The sequence below is a fragment of the Chlorocebus sabaeus genome, chromosome 2 (genome assembly GCF_047675955.1).
Source record: "Chlorocebus sabaeus isolate Y175 chromosome 2, mChlSab1.0.hap1, whole genome shotgun sequence".
NCBI classification, from domain to species: domain Eukaryota; kingdom Metazoa; phylum Chordata; class Mammalia; order Primates; family Cercopithecidae; genus Chlorocebus; species Chlorocebus sabaeus.
Window position 1 is genome coordinate 40,598,954 of NC_132905.1, and position 17,589 is coordinate 40,616,542.

The 17,589-nt window shown below is 41.9% G+C and overlaps 1 protein-coding gene across 3 annotated transcripts in view; it reads right to left on the minus strand.

The window, feature by feature from the left end:
* Window positions 1-17,589, minus strand: part of PIGU (phosphatidylinositol glycan anchor biosynthesis class U) — a 106,777-nt gene that overhangs the window by 60,796 nt on the left and 28,392 nt on the right. For all 3 annotated transcript variants that reach the window (XM_008021436.3, XM_008021444.3, XM_008021426.3), the window contains exons 5-6: window positions 16,879-16,988; window positions 13,638-13,738 (exon numbers count right to left, since the gene is read on the minus strand). In XM_008021436.3, the coding sequence (XP_008019627.1) occupies window positions 13,638-13,738; window positions 16,879-16,988 (211 nt within the window). The remainder of the gene's footprint in view (window positions 1-13,637; window positions 13,739-16,878; window positions 16,989-17,589) is intronic.

The following is a 17,589-nucleotide window of genomic DNA, read 5'->3' on the forward strand; positions in this document are numbered from 1 at the left end:
CAACCCTTCACCCTCCAGCTCCCATGTTCTTTCCTCCACCAGTCACCAAGCCCTGTGGATCCACCTCTGGAGCATTTATCCCTTCAGTTCTTGCTCTCATCATCTCTCTCCAGCAGCCTTTCCCTCTCCTCCTTAGCGGTCTCCCAATTGCCTCTCAACCAAGTCCATCCACAGAAGCACCAAAGGAGCCTTCTAAAGCAGTTCAGATTGTGGCAAGCCAGTCTTTAAAGGCTTCTGATGGTTCCATTTCATCTATCGGGTTAAGTCTAAACTCCAACAGCAAACAAGACCCTTCACCACTGGGTCTCATTTCTCCAGTTTCACCTCTCACCACTCTTCCACACACGCCCTGTCCTCCAGCTACACTGGACTATTCCAATTTCTGAAAACATCATGCTGTTTCATTCTTCTGTGTCTGTTCTTAGGCTATTCCTTCTGCCTAAGCCATCCTTCTCTGCCCTTTTTCTAGTAGAAACCATTCCTTCGATAGCCAGGTGAAAGGTCACTTTGTCTATGAGCCCAAGCAAAAGTGGTAACGTAAACCGTGATTATAGCTGACATTTATGGATCACTTCCTAGGTGCCAGGCACTGTACTGTATCCTCTGCATCGAGAACAGTTTCTGACTCAAAAAGGTCCTCAGGAAACATCACAATAGCCCTGTGAAAGCTCTATTTCTGCTCCTTATAACAGTTTTACTGAGATAAAAACCACACATTCTACCCATTTTACAGGTCAAGAAACCAAGACACAGAAACAGAAAGCTTCAGTAATGTGACCAAAACCACATAGCTGACTCCGGTACCTACTCTTAATCCCTGTGTTAATAAGCCTATCTCATTCAATACCAATGCTATCTTATAATAATCTGCATATGTTTCTCTCTCTCTCCCCATTTCTCTGTGAGTTTCTCAAGGGCAATACATTTATCTTAACTTTGGCTCTCCAGCACCTAGCACAGTTCCTGGCACATGTGATAAATGAACAAATGAAGAAATGAATGAATGAATATCATTCAGCAATACATATGAAATCTTTTTTAAAAATACAAGAATATTAAAGGAAACCAATGTTCTTGAGGAAGAAAAACTTATGAAGTGTAATACACAGTCATGAACATGGGCAAAACACAAAATAAATCTGACTCAAATAAAGCAGAGCCTGCAGAATAGCGATTGAAGGTTTGTTGCGGCAGGGGGCTGGCCCAGAGAATGCTCTCTGTGAACTATTGCATGGCTGAGGCCCGCAGTCTGGGGACTGAAACATGGTGCTGCAACAGTCAGTAGGTTGGTGTGTGGGAAATCTGGGTGTGGGATGCTGGGACAGGTGTGGACGGGGCATAAGCACAGCCTGAGCAAAAGTGAGGGTGAGTATGGAGGCAGGCAGGAGACCCAGAAAGCGCTATGTGTTTTGAAAAAAGCTAGAAGGGGTAAAAAGGAGTTAGGAAGGCAGAAGAGGAATGATATGTGCTTGGGGCAGAGTCAGAGAAGATCAAGGAAAGTGAGAAGTGACTTCAAATATTTTAAACAAACTGTGCAATAAGCAAACATTTCTGGAGTTTGCTCTATACGAAGAGTGTGCTGGGTGCCAGGAAACCTGGTGACTCAGATAGTCTCCATCCTCAGGCAGCTGCCAGTAAACAATTACAAAATAGAGGAGGAAAGTACAAAGGAAGCAGACCTAGCCCATCAGGGGAGGCTGACACCTGAGTTTTGAACAATGAGTAGGTGAGGCCGGGCAGTCCAAGGCTGTGCACGGGCAGGAGGGCAAGAGAGAACGGTGTGCTGGGGTAGGGGGTGGGTACTGTAATTAGCTCAATATAGCCAAAACAGGGCAAGAGCTGGGAGGAGTGACTGGAAAGAGAACACAAAAGGAGTTCGTGGATGCTAGTACCACTGTTTCTTAATCTGGGTGCTGGTTATTCAACATTTTGTGAAAATTCATGTATCTGTACACTAATGAGTTATATATTTTTCTGTATATATGTCATACTTCAATAAAAAGTTACAATCCAGCTGGGTGTGGTGGCTCACGCCTGTAATCCCAGCACTTTGGAGGCCGAGGCAGGTGGATCATAAGGTCAGGAGTTCAAGGCCAGCCTGGCCAATATGGTGAAACACCATCTCCACTAAAAATACGAAAATTAGCTGGGCATGGTGGCGGGCGCCTGTAGTCCCAGCTACTCAGGAGGCTGAGGCAGGAGAATCGCTTGAACCTGGGAGGTGGAGGTCGCAGTGAGCCGAGATCATGCCACTGCACTCCAGCCTGGGCAACAGAGCGAGACTCCGTCTAAAAAAATTTAAAAAGTTACAATCCAAAAAGTCTCAGCAAGCAGGTAGGAGTCAGATCATGGAGGGCTTAGCTTGCACAGTCATCCAAAAACATCTACCTACAGGCCCAGACAGGATACCTGAAATCATGTCTGCAATGGCAGCCTCATGTGGGCAAGAGCTAGGGCATCACACTCGCCTAACCAAAAGGAACTGTGCCAAGAAGACTAAGAGTTTTACCCCAAAATGATATAACCTACCATTTTCTAGGGCAGCCCAGATGCACAGGCACTAGGCTTTCTATACAAGCCTTGATATTTAGCTTTATCCTAGGGATATTAAATTGGTCAAATGTGTATGTACATTGGCTGTGGTATCAGGAAATTTCATTATCTACTCAACCTAGCTTTGAATATGTTATGTCATCTAACTCTCTATTTGTGTCAGGGTGGGGGCCAAAACAAGCCTCAGCAAGACCTGGGGTAATACTTTGCCTCCAGGGACTGCACCTTACAGTGATCTGGGCCTGGGTGGGCGGCACAGCTACAGGACTGAGCAGGAATGTAATGAGGTGGGGCCATGGGGACTGGTTCAGGACAGGGACTTCAAGTGGAGTAATCAGAGAACAAAGAGATTGGGTCACAGATGATGACCTATACCAAGACAGGCAGAGACACACTGGAATGTAGTCAAAAGGGCTCAGGTCCCACAGGACTATCAGAAGAGGAAGCTGCACCAGGGTCTGGGGCAACAAGTGAGACTGCCCAGGAGGAGGAGGCGTTCCTGGGGGCAGGGCCAATGTATTACATTCCTTGCCAAGTGTGCTCTTTTAACAAGGCAGCCTCTCTCAGAGCTGAGTACATATCAGTGATAACGATGATAATTTATTGGGCACTTACTCTGTTCCAGCCAAGACTGTAAGCATTTTACTTGCCTTAAGTCATTTAGTCCTTTCAATAATTCCATGCAGTGGATACAATTACTGTCCCCATTTTACAGATAATGAAACTGAAAGACAGGTAAGTTATTTGCCTGGGGTCACAAAACTAGTGAATGAGAGCAACAGGATTTAAACCAAATGGTTTTACATGCAGAACATGCAGACCCCATGTTCTGACTGCATCACTGTGCCACCCTCTTGATCTCAATCTGTCTGCACCATAAAAATAACAATAGGCAGAGCAACTAGTTATTGGGTGGATTCTGCTAAGGAAGCATGCTAAGCATTTTATGTTTCTTATTTATTCCTCCGCTATCTCTAGAAGGTAGATATTCTGGGATCAAATTGAGGCTCTTGAGGCTGCATGATTTGCTCAAGGCTAAAGAGCTGGTAATTAGAATAAGCAGGCTTTGAAGTTGGGTTGACCTGACAAAAACTGGGTCCTTGAGTCCTCTATGACTCCTCCCATTGGCAGGGCTTTGGCCCACAGGAACCTCAACTGGAAGTGATGGGATTACCAGGCCTCAGGATCATCAGTCTTCCATTGTTCCTCTAAGGCTAGGCTCCAGGAAGAGAACCTCACTGAAACCTCCCAGGCCTCCCTATAAGGCCTGTAAGGATGCTAACAATCATGAGGTCTCTTTTATTTTTTAAGTTTTTTTTACAGACACAGTCTCGCTCTGTTGTCCAGATTGGAGTGCTGTGACATGGTCAGAGCTCACTGGATCAGTGACGTGGTCAGAGCTCAGAAGGATCTTTTGAAAGGGAGGATACTATTAAGAATAGCAACCACTACCACCTGAGCAGTTATTACATGCCTCCATACCATTTGCCATACCATTCATTCTTTACATTCACTCTATAAGGTAGATACTCCTTCATCCCCATGCTACACATAAGGAAACTGAGGCTTAGAACTGTTAAGTGACTTGCCCAAGGTGACAGAGCCAGGAAACAGTGGAGCTGGGATTAGCCACCAGATCAGTCTAACACGAGAGCAGCCTGGACTCTTAATCATGCTTGAATACCTTCTGATAGCACTGATCCTTCTTTCTCCTTGGCAAGCAAGTCCTGTCACATGGCATTTTTTGGTGGCATAAAGAAAGCTGGAAGAACGCTTAGGTGGCAAATTTCAAGAATTTCTAGTTGGGAATATCTCACTGTTGACTAACACCAACAGTGAAAAGGCAGGACCATCTATTAGCATCTGTTAGTCTGTTTTCCTTTTTAACGCCTAATGAAGACTACTTCCCAGGGAGGGAGTTTTTAATTAGCTCACTGAAAGACAGAGTACACTTTGCCCAAGCAACAGCCTTCAAAGTGAAACTTAAGCTGCTCTACTAAACTAATATCAACCCTGCCCAAAGACCTGTGTTTCCCAGCCAACACTCCAATAAGGACATCACAATACAATGGCCCAGACCTTGTCCTGGCCTGTGTCTCTCAGAGTGTCCCAGGCAACCCTGGGCTGCCACAAAGGAAGCCAGGGGAAAGCAAGCAGCAAGAGTCAAGGGGACAGAGCAAACAAGGTCACTCCCTTCTGTGATGTATCTCCTCCATGGAAGTCTGGGGAGCACTGCCAAGTTTACTTCCACTGCCCCTAACTCTTATCAATCAAGTAAGTTAATTTAGTTTTTAATTATGTACTCACTGAAGACATTTGGGAAAAAACATATGAGGCTGGGCGTGGTGGCTCACGCCTGTAATCATAGCACTTTGGGAGGCCAAGGCGGGCAGATAACCTGAGGTCGGGAGTTCAAGACCAGCCTGACCAGCATGAGAAACCCTGTCTCTACTAAAAATACAAAATTAGCTGGATGTGGTGGCACATGTCTATAATCCCAGCTAGTCAGGAGACTGAGGCAGGCGAATCACCTGAACCCGGGAGGCAGAGGTTGTGGTGAGCCGGGATCACGCCATTGCACTCCAGCCTGGGCAACAAGAGCGAAACTCCATCTCAAAAAAAAAAAAAAAAAAAAAAAAACCAACTATATCAATATCTACATGAAAAGAAATAAAACTCACCGATGAACTTATTCTACAGCAACACGTATTATCCTTTTGGGATCTACTTTCTAACTATTTTGGTTGCTTTTACATAGTTGAGATTCATTAAAATGCTGGGCATGGGGGTTCACACCTATAAGCCCAGCACTTTGGAAGGCTGAGGCAGGTGGATTGCTTGAGGCCTAGAGTTCAAGACCACCTGGACAACAGAGTAAGATCTGGTCTTTACAAAAAACTTTAAAAATTCTGAGATTACACCACTGCACTCCAGCCTGGGCAACAGAACAAGACTCTGTCTCCAAAAAAAAAAAAAAAGAAAAAAAAAAATCAACCAGGCATGGTGGTGCATGCCCCTCATCTCAGCCACATGGGAGGCTGGGGTGGGAAGATCACTTGAGCCTAGAAGTGTGAAGTTACCGTGAGCTATGACTGTGCCACTGCATTTCAGCCTTGGTGACCTGGGTGACAGAGTAAGACCCTGTCTCCAAAAAATAAAATTAGATTAAAAAAATAGAGAGAGAGATATAAAATTTTACATTGTTTTAAAAAAACATTTTCACATAGTTTAAAACTATATTTAAATATCATGTGCATAATATCCTACTACATGGGTAAACCATATTTTACTTAACCACTCCCCTCTAAAGTATTTTCTAATTTTTCCAGTGATTATAAATAATTCTGCAATTAATAACTTTGCACCATAAAGCTTTGTGTCTATATTTCTGCATTATTTTAGGATAGGTTCTCAAAAGTAGAATAAAAAATCAAAACTACAAACATTTTATCCTCAGGTGGATAGTGTTAGAAAAATAAATAAAATTTTTAAAAACTCCAAACATTTTAAGACTGCCCATGGTTGTACAAATTTATCTGCCACCTTCCATGTGGGAAAATACTTATTTGATAGAACCTTTGCCAGAACTGAGAATTAGCTTCTAAAATCTTTATCAATTTCCAAGGCAAAAAAAAAAGTGTTCAAAAGTTTTAAAATTTCAATTGGCTTTTCTTTATTAATTATCCATGGAGTTGAATATTTTTCCATAATTTTCTGTGATTTATACTCCTTTTCTTGTGAATTTTCACAAATATTTTCTTTTTTAAAATAAAATTATTCCTACATTAATTTTATTAAATAATTTTATTAATATGCAGTAAAATGTGAACTGTAGAAATATAACTTGCAGAATTTATAACTGCACTAACTTTATTATATATACTGTTAGCAGAGATTACTAAAACACTCAAAGAGCTAGAGTGGTTCAGAGACCTAGCTAAAATAGAACTCTTCAAATATTTTAACAGATTAGAAATGTTGTTTGTGAGGGTCTCTATTTACAGTAGCAAATAATGGAAAACAAATGTTCAACAAAAGAGAAGGGCTGGGACCTCATAACAAATACGCAAGAGGAACTGAAGTGGAGGTGGGGCAGAGTGATGAAAGACTTACTTTTCAGTTTGTAGGTCTGAATTTCTTAATAAGTGATAAAAGTAAAACAAAATTATGTATATAACATTATGAAAATGTCTATAAATTCATTAAACAAAAATCTAGAGTGATATAAAACATTTTTTTTCTCTGTGGAACAAAAAAAAAAAACATGGCTGTGAAAGAGATACATAAAACTTACATGTTTTTCTTCCCCAAACAAAAACCTTATGATTGACTTACAGGGCATAAAATATATTTTTTTAATGGCATAGTTTACATTTTTATGTGTGACTCCTAGGGAAACAAATAAACATGCACCTTCTGAGGGCATGTCTTCAGTTTCTCTATCTTTGCACTCGGCTATTTTAAAGGTGACATTTCCAAAGGCCAGTACTTGGTCCCTTCTGCCAGACTGCTGCGTATATTCTTTATTTTTATGGACACCAGACACCTTGATAAATGACAACCTATCTGAACCTGACACTCTGGAAACAGGGATTGAGGCAGGGAGTATTCACAGACAGCAGAGTATTTACTGTTAAGAATTGTTTCTGACAAAAATGACCACAATCTTCAGAACAAGACAATTCAGGCTATGCAATATCAAGCCATTTTAAGTAACTCAATAATAAATTAAACTAATAGGCCTACAGAAAGACCACTCATAAGCATTCCAAGAGAAACAATCTCTTATAAAGACCTAAGGCATCCTCGTGTGCCACCCCAGAAAAGGTAAGCAAACTCTAAGTAAAAGGTTCTGCATAAAACTTTTTACTCTTTACTTCCCGAGCACACGAACTATTTAACAATACTGTACAAATACAAGGACTCTTGCACGTTTCTTATGGGAGTATAAACGTGGCAATAAATTTCAGAAATCTGACTGGGTGTGGTGACTCACACCTGTAATCTCAGCACTTAAGGAGGTAGAGGTGGGAGGACAGCTTGAGCCCAGAAGTTCGAGACCAGCCTGGGCAACACAGTGAGACCCCATCATCCACAAAAAGGAAAAAAATCAATAAATTCATTCCAGAAATTGTTAAAAAGTGGCAAATAGTTCTATTTCTAGGACATTATAAGAAAATAACTAAACAGTGCAAAAATTGCTGTACATTAGAAAGTTAACTGTAATATTTAAACAGCTAAAAACTGGAAAATCACCTAAATATTTAATGATATATACATTGATTAAAAAATTTCTATATTCATAAAATGAATATGCAGCCATTAAAAATGATAGACTAGAACTGGGCGCAGTGGCTCACACCTGTAATCCCACCACTTTGGGAGGCCAAAGCAGGAGGATCACTTGAGGTCAGGAGTTCGAGACCAGCCTGACCAACATGGTGAAACCTTGTCTCTGCTAAAAATACAAAAACTAGCCGGGCATGGTGGTGTGCGCCTGTAATCCCAGCTACTTGAGAGGCTGAGGCACAAGAATCACTTGAACTCAGGAGGCAGAGGTTACAATGAACTGAGATCATGCCACTGCACTCCAGCCTGGGAGACAGAGCGAGACTGTCTCAAAAAAAAAAAAAAATAGATTAGACATTTATTGATATATGTTATATGCAGTAGGTTGTATTATTGGACCCAATTTCTCCCCACCCCCACCACGTCCAGGCCCTTTGCTATACAACTTTGCAGTGCCTTCCTGTTGTGAACAGGGTGGAAATCTCCACCCCTGGGCTCAGCCACGTGTACCTTTTTTTTTTTTTTTTTGAGATGGACTATCGCTCTGTTGCCCAGGCTGGAGTGCAGTGGTGCAGTCTCGGCTCACTGAAACCTCTGCCTCCTAGGTTCAAGCAATCCCTGCCTCAGCCTCCTGAGTAGCTGGGATTACAGGTGCCTATCACTATGCCTGGCTAATTTTTATATTTTTAGTAGAGACGAGGTTTCACCATCTTGGCTAAGCTGGTCTTGAACTCCTGACCTCATGATCCACCTGCCTCAGCCTCCCAAAGTGCTGGGATTACAGGTGTGAGCCACCACACCGGGCCATGTGTTACGTTTTGATCAATGGGATATCAGCACATGTGATGCAACCAGGAACTTAAAAAGCACGTGCGTGACTAGGCTTGCTCACCATTGTGCTTCTGCCAATGCTATGAAAAGAACATACCTAGGTCTATTCCTTGGCCCAAGAGAATGACAGCCATGTGGAGCAGAGCCCAACCTAGATTAGCCAACTCCAGCCAGTCACTGATGCATAAATGAAGCCCATGTAACCAGCCAACTGACGAGCCATGTCCAACCTAGATCAGCTGACTCCTTGCTGACTTACAGATATATGAGCTAAGTAAACACTTGTTGTTGTTTTAAGCTACTGAATTCTGGAGTGGTTTATTAACATTTTTGTGGTACTAGCTAATTGATACAATATTTAAAAGTCTGGAGGGAAAAATGTAGGAAAAATCTGGAAATATATAACCCAAATGCTTACGGAGGAACTTTTAGTTAAAAATAACAGATTGATCACATGTGTTTATCATCTCTCCCGTCAACAATGTCACTAAAATGAAAACAAAAGATTAAAACCATATTAAACCACAAAGAAAATAAAAGGAGATTATAGCAAAACCAACTTTAATACAATAGTGAAAAAATATAAAGCAGGTGAGAGAAGAATAAATCACTTGGTGATGTGGAAGAAATTACAGCACAGTGGCCTACAAAGAGGACTACTAATAAAAATCAGCCAACTCATCCCACAGAACTTCTGAGAAATTCAGCACTAGAGTGCATCAGGTGCTATGGGAGGTGGGGGTAAGGCACAGAGAAAAAATATCAAGTTGAAAGTTTATATACAGACCACTCAGAAGAACAGGTGTCATCCCAACCATGTGCAGCCAAATGGCCATTGCCGCATAACCCATCCCTCTAACTTTCTACTCTACCCGCAGAAGAACTCAGTTCTGAAGAAAGCTAACTGGAGAAAGGGCACAAGTCTAGGAACTACCATGCACAGTAATGGGCTGAGGAGAGGTGTGGGCTGAAAAGCAATGAGGTGAAATAAAGTCTCCAGACTGAAACCAGCCACCTTCCCTGTTGCTGCTCTCACAACTCCAGCAGCTAGTCTTATGTACCCTCCACCCCCCAAAAAAGCCCCAACTCTGCCACCCCACACAGGACTTTAGAGGATTCTTCTTTGGGAAAACTGAATAGTTTCAAAGCAAAATAAAACATGCAGATGATGACATTTTTAAATGCCCCTGACCCAAAGAGAGAGGCCAGCCCACTGCCTGATCCCCGCTACAGTGAAAATGATCCACCAACAAGCCCTGCCCATTCACGGTCTCTCCAGTCAATATGTTAGTGCCTCATTTAAAAATTTTTATTATTATTATTTTTTTACAGATGGCTGTCACCCAAGCTGGAGTACAGTGGCACAATCATAGCTCACTGCAGCCTCAAACTCCTAGGCTCGAGTGATCCTTCTGCCTCAGCCTCCTGAGTAGCTGGGACTATAGGCAAGTACCATCATGCCAGACTAATTTCTTTTTTTTGGAGAGATGAGGTCTCACTATGTTGTCCAGGCTGGTCTTGAACTCCTGGCCTCAAGCAATCCTCCCACCTCAGCCTCCCAAAATGCTGGGATTATAGGTGTGAGTCATTGTGCCAGGCCATGTCTCACTCTTAAATAGAAACAGATAGCCAGGATTGCCATACATATAAGAAAATCATATGGAAGAAATCCTCCCAAAACAATAAAAAAAAAAAATACCAGGAAAACAAAGAGACTATGCTTGGAACAAATAGAAACTGAAAAGATGTATGTATAATCAGAGATATAACAGAGGATACTGTGGTGATAAAATAAAAATAGGATGCCTCAAAGAAACAACTAGAGACCAGGTGTAAATGTATAAAAATGTAATAAATAAAATTAAAGTCAATAGAGGAGCTGGAAGATAAAAACAAGGAAAGGTCCCAGAAAAAGTAAGAGAAAGTAAGTAAAAATGATGGGAAAAACAATAGAAAATAAAATATGCATACTTGATCAATCAAGAAAATCCAACATCCAATAAACATCCAAAACAAGAGGATAGAGAAAACAGAGGTGGAATTTGGAAAAGTTGTTCAGGAACACCCTCTAGAACTAAAGACACTAGTTTCCATACTGAAAGGGCCTACCAAGTGCTCCACATAATGAATTTAAAAAGACCTATGTCCAGACATAGCATTATAAAATTTCAAAACATTCAGGATAAAAAGAAGACACTTAATTTTTCTTCTCCTTTTTTTGAGGCAGGGTCTCGCTCTGTCACCCAGGCTAGAGTGCAGTGTCACTATCTTGGCTCAATGTAGTCTTAACCTCCTGGGCTCAAGTGACCCTCCTGCCTCAGCCACCCAAGTAGCTAGGACTATAGGCGCATGTCACCATACCCAGCTAATTTTGTTCGTTCTTTGTAAAGATGAGGTCTTACTATGTTGCCTAGGCTGGTTTCAAACTCCTAGGCTCAAGAGATCCTCTTGCCTCAGCCTCCCAAAGTACTAGGATTACAGTCTTGAGCCACTATGCCTGGCCAGAAGATATTAAATATTTCAGGAAAAAAAAAAAACTGGGTTATATCTATGACCATAAAACGGCTCAATAGCTACCAAGATACTAGAAGACAATGAAGCAATGCTTTCAAAATTCTAAAGGAAAAGTTATTCGAGTCTAGAATTCTCAATCCTACCCAACTATTAATTTGGTGCTAAACCAGAACAAAGATATTTTTTAGGCATGGAATGACTCAAAATATATATCTTATACAACCTTTTTTTTTGTTTTTTTGAGATGGAGTCACTCTGTCACCCAGGCTGGAGTGCAGTGGCGCGATCTTGGCTCACTGCAACCTCCGCCTCCCAGGTTCAAGCAGTTCTCTGCCTCAGCCTCCCAAGTAGCTGGGATTACAGATGCCCACCACCACACCTGGCTAATTTTTTGTGTTTTTAGTAGAGATGGGATTTCACCATCTTGGCCAGGCTGGTCTTAAACTCCTGACCTCATGATCTACCTGCCTGGGCCTCCCAAAGTGCTGCGATTACAGGTGTGAGCCACCATGCCCAGCCTTCATATACCCTTTCTTAGACAACTACTGAGAAAGTACTTCAGAAAAACAGAAAAAAATCAATAAAAAAGAGAAGGAATCCAGGAGAGGAGGGATACAGAACCGGAGATTTATGAAGGTAAGTTCCAGTATGACAGCTTTATACCAGGCCCAGAGAACAATCAGGACAGACTGAGGTAGGATGAAAGGTGTGTGAGAAAAATCTCCAGAAAAACAATAAAACCTATAAATTATTTGATGTGTTTAAGTGTTAAAAGAAAAAAAAAAAACATTGTTAGGTACTTGACAGATCTAATGGAGCAACGAGGGAACAAAAACAGTGATTGGCACCCAAAAACTAAGCAAAAAACCAAACAAGCAATAAAAGACAATTACTAATCCCAGGAAAAATAAAAGGTAGTACATGGAAGAAAAAAGTAGTCATAGTTACTACTATGCCCAGCAGTGGAATAACACATAGTGTCATAAAATATAGGTGCTGATATTGATTCAATAAAAACTATGATGTCGACCAGGTGCGGTGGTTCATGCCTGTAATCCTGACACTTCGGGAGGCCAAGGAGGGTGGATCACTTAAGTCCAGGAGTTCGACAGCAGCCTGGGCAACATGGCAAAACCCTATCTCTACAAAAAATACAAAAATTAGCCAGGCATGATGGCAGGCGCTTGTAGTCCTAGCTACTCAGGAGGCTGAAGTGGGAGGATCACCTGAGCTGGGGAGGTCAAGGCTTCTGTGAGCCACGACTGTCCCACTGCACTCCAGCCTGAGTGACAGAGTGAGACCCTGTCTCGAAAACAAAACAAGACAAAACAAACAAATAAGAAACTATGGTGTAACTACTATAGGAAAATCAGGCAAAGGAGAAAAGGGGATATTGGTACCAAAGAGCTAATTTTTTTTTTTTAGATGGAGTCTCGCTCTGTCACCCAGGCTGGAATGCAGTGGAATGATCTTGGCTCACCGCACCCTCCACCTGCCTGGCTCAAACAATTCTCCTGCCTCAGCCTCCTGAGTAGCTGGGATTACAGGCACACACCACCACGCCCAGCTAATTTTTTTTGTATTTTTAGTAGAGACGGGGTTTCACCATGTTGGTCAGACTGGTAACGAACTCGCGACCTCAGGCAATCCGCCTGCCTTGGCCTCCAAGTGCTGGGATTACAGGCGTGAGCCACCGTACTTGGCCCCAAAGAGCTAAATCTTTATCACTGTCCATGATGGGAGTGCAATAAATAATGTCTAAAATTTGTAATTCAGGAAATATAAGGTCTTATTTAGAAATATGGAATACTAGCAAAAGCCAGAAAGCAGTTGCTTCAAAGAAGCTGAACTAGGGTTAGGAAGAAAGAGGAAGGCTGGTATTCTAATCATAAGCCTTTTAGAACCTTTTTAGATTTTTTTTAAGAGATAAGGTCTCACTCTGTCAACCAGGCTGGAGTGTAGTGGCATGATCACAGCTCACTGAAGCCTCAAACTTGCAAGCTCAAGCAATCCTCCTGCCTCAGCCTCTCGAGTAGTTGGAACTACAGGTACACACCACTGTGCTGGGCTAATCTGTTATGTTTTGCAGAGACAAGGTCTTGCTATGCTCCCCAGGCTGGGCGCAAGTGATCTTCCTGCCTCAGCTTCCCAAAATGCTGAGATTACAGGTATGAGCCACCACACCTGGCCTAGAACTTTTTTTTAAAACTATGTTAACAGTGACTCTCTGAGCAGTTAAGTTTTCAAGATGTTTTGATTTTTTTCTCCCGCCTTGTCTACATTTTCTAAATAATCTTGTAATACTTGTGTAATTTTTTTAAATGTTTTTAAGTGTTGCATTAAAAAACAAAACAAAAAAAAAAAAAAAAAACCCAAAACCACAGCATAAGTGTTGCAAAATCTTGCATAAATCAGGGAATGAGCTTTGTACTCTCCCTTCAGGGCCTTACCTTTTATTGTAGTCAAAATGAAGAAAGCAATGAGGGTGTTGTTGATGGCACAGGTAGACTTGGCAACACAAGACAAAATCGTGTAAGGATTTAAGAGATAGCTGGGGAAGAACAAACATATTTGGCATTAGTAATCCTGACCAAGGAACCCTCGCCATTACAGCCAGGAAGTTCCAAGACATTTACTAAAAGCTTACGCAAAGGAAGGCAGCTTCTTAGAAATGAGTTCCCCCAAGTAGAATAGAATAGGGTGGGGGTTGGGGCTGATAAGTAAAAGGTACTGAATAGGGACTGCCTATTATGTGCTGTGGGGTACATACAAAACTGCTGTATTTAATCACAGAGATCTTGTAACTCGCAATAACATCATTCCAGTTTTGCAGATGAGGAAACTGAGACTCAGTGGTAAAAGGACTTGCCCAAATTCTCACAAACTAATAAAATAAATATATTCAAAATCATGTCTTTCTAGCTCTATAAATGTTCTTTTTACTATTTTAGATTTCAAAAAATGATAAAATTCTACCAATTCCCACAGAGCCACATATCTTAATAGCTCCATTTACCTCTGAGAACCAGGAAAGTACATTTTCCTCAGTCAGGTTCCTAAGCCCTGACACAGGTCATGCCAATCCAAGAGTTGAAGCAGCTTAGACACAGCCTTCTTGGCAGTTAAGCAGAATCCACTGAGCCAGACCCCAAGGACAGAGTAAGTATCTACTGAGCTCAACAAGTCAGGCGTCACAGAACTTCAAAGGACATTTAGACCCTCACTAGGAAGGAGTCAAGCTGAAACACCTAGTGTTTTCCTGAGGTGGGAAGGAATGAACTGAGAAAATGAATTCGAAATGCTTGCGAGTACAGAAATCTTAGATAGTCATAGCAAATTATTTGTATTTATTTCTATCCTGCTTCCACGAAGGATTTGAGGCAGCTAAAATGAGAACAAGCCAGATGCAGTGGCTCACACCTGTAATCCCAGCACTTTGGGAGGTCAACACAGGCAGAGCACCTGAGGTTGGGAGTTTGAGACCAGCCTGACCAACATGGAGAAACCCTGTCTCTACTAAAACTACAAAATTAGCCAGGCGTGATGGCACATGCCTGTAATCCCAGCTACTCGGGAGGCTGAGGCAAGAGAATCACTTGAACCCAGGAGGCGGAGGTTGCAGTGAACTGAGATGGCGCCATTACACTCCAGTCTGGGCAACAAGAGTGAAACTCAGTCTCAAAAAAAAAAAAAAAAAAAAAGAGAGAGAACAAATAATAAAAAATAGGCTGGGCATGGTGGCTCACACCTGTAATCCCAGAACTTTGGTAGGCCAAGGTGGATGGATCACTTGAGCTCGAGTTCGAGACCAGCCTAGTCAACATGGCGAGACTCTGTCTCTACTAAAAAAAAAAATACATAAAAACCACATCTGTAGTCCCAGATACTTGGGAGGCTGAAGTGGGATAATCACTTGAGTCCAGGAGGTGGAGGCTGCAGTGAGCTGTGATTATACCACTGTACTCCAGCCTAGATGACAGAGTGAGACTCCATCTCAAAAAAACTAAGAACAGATAATAAAAAAATAATAGCAAAGTACAAATAGAAATAAAGAATCGGCTGGGCGCAATAACTCACACCTGTAATCCCAGCACTTTGGGAGGCTGAGGTGGGTGGATCATTTGAGGTCAGGAGTTCAAGACCAGCCTGGTCAACTTGGGGAAATCCCATCTCTGCTAAAAGTACAAAAAACAGCCACGCGTGGTGGTGGGTACCTGTAATCCCAGCTACTCACGAGGCTGAGTCAGGAGAATCGATTGAACCCCGGAGGTGGAGGTTGCAGTGAGCCAAGATTGTGCCACTGCACTCCAGCCTGGGCAACAGAGCAAGACTCCATCTCAAAATAAATAAATAAATAAATAATCAAGAGCAAGAAAAACATAAATAAAACGAGACACTAAAGGCAATGGAAGGACTAATAAATGGGTATTCTACAGCACAATAGTAATCAGCTTCAAATTCGGCTCTGAGTTTCCTGGCAGACAAAGTGAAAAGATAGACTAGTTACATAATTCTGGTTATCAGATAGGAAGAAACATGCCAGTGTCTCAAGAAGAGATGATAATTATTATTCATAAATAAAGACCTTAAATCCAATACCTCCCACAACTGTGAGATTAGCAGTTCTACAGCCAAAGGCCTAGAAATTGCTGGCGGTTTTTTTCAGCAATTACAGACAGGCTTGTTACTCAATCTCTAAAGAAACAGTTGCTGCTATTACAAAACTACCCCCAGGACACATATACGTCCATAAGGGATTCATAAAGTTGCTAAATTTCTGGTTCTATTAAGGTAGATCCCACCAAGATTTCTGAAATATATAGATTAGAACTGATAGTCTAAAACTATTTGGTGGGAAGAAAAAAAAGCCATTTCTAAATAGCAGGTGACGTTCAAGCAACAGCTGCGTAGACATCTAACAGGGAATAGGAAATCCACACACAAGGCAGAAGGTTGAGTAAACTAGTCTCACAAGGCCCTGCTAATTCTGAAGTTCTAAGGGTGTGTTTTTCCACGAGGAAACTTGTTTGTCTTGTTTACTGTGTATCCCTAGAAACTAGTATATTATTAATATTCAATGACTGTTAGTGCATTGAATAATTATAATAATTATTCACATTTGCCTATCTCAGGAAGACAAATGGGAATAACCCAAAAGAGTACAACTTAACGGTAGCACTGGGTACTCCCTGGAGAATTCTTTCACAGAGCCTCAATAAGTTCCAGCCTTCCACATGGGTCACCCAGCTGGAATGCATCTGTTTGGCACTTCAGTTTTATGAGCTACAAATGGGGGACTATACTGTACATGAAACATAAGAGCTGCTTGAAACGGCAGTCACATAAAAACCAAACTTTTATTCAATCTATACATCACAACTGAAGAACTTTTTCTTTAGAAACACTGGTTATAAGTAGGCTGGAACCCAGATCAGCACGGAGTCAAAAAGCATTTGTGAAGGGTTTGATTGTACACAGCCCTGTGTGAGTCTTTGTCCCAAGAGAGACAGAATGGCTCTGTCTCTTTTGCTGGCCAGAACAACAGAACCCAGTTGTGCAACAGAACTACAGCAAATACTTGATGACTAAGATTGCAAATCTCCAAAAATACAACAAACGACATGGGAAAGTCTCATCAGATTTTCCTCGCATTTGTTGGCACTAAGCCTTGTTTTGTCAGGGAATACTTACAACAGGGCCACTTTCAGAGGGATGTAACGCATTTCCATAGGGGTTCGGATGAGTTCGGCCACATCTGGGGCATACTGGTCCAGTTCTAGGAGGAGTTTCTGCTTTTTAAACTAGACAAAAAGGAAAAGATAAAACACAGGAAACAATTCACTTCCCAGTGTTTTTATGCTGAAGACAAAAGTCCTTTCCATGGCCCACATGGCCCTGCCTGGTCTGGCCTTACCTCTCCAGGCTCGTCTCACACTCGCCCCTCCCCTTCCCCTTTCTGGGTGCCAGCACCATGAACATGCTGTGTCCCTCCTGTTCCCAGACCTTTGCATTGACCTGGAATAATTTATTCTTCTCTTTCCCTAGTTAACTCCCACACGGTCCTTAGATCTCAGTTAAATCATCATTTCCTTAGGAAGGCACACTTTCCCTCACCACTCCACACCCAGGTAAAATCCCCCTATTATATATGTTTTTTCATAGCATTGTTCACAGTTAATAACTTTTTCACTTATTTATATGATTGACTAATGTCTGTCTCCCTCACTAGACTAAGAGTTCCATGAGGGCAAGGACCATGTTTACTTGCTTACCATGTATGACTAACACCTGGCACAGTGGACAAACAATAAATGTCTGTTGAATGGCCAAATGAATGACTTGCTGGCAAAGCAAAGTTCTTAGCCATTTGAAGAGTTATCATCAGTGGCCTAAAGACTCCAA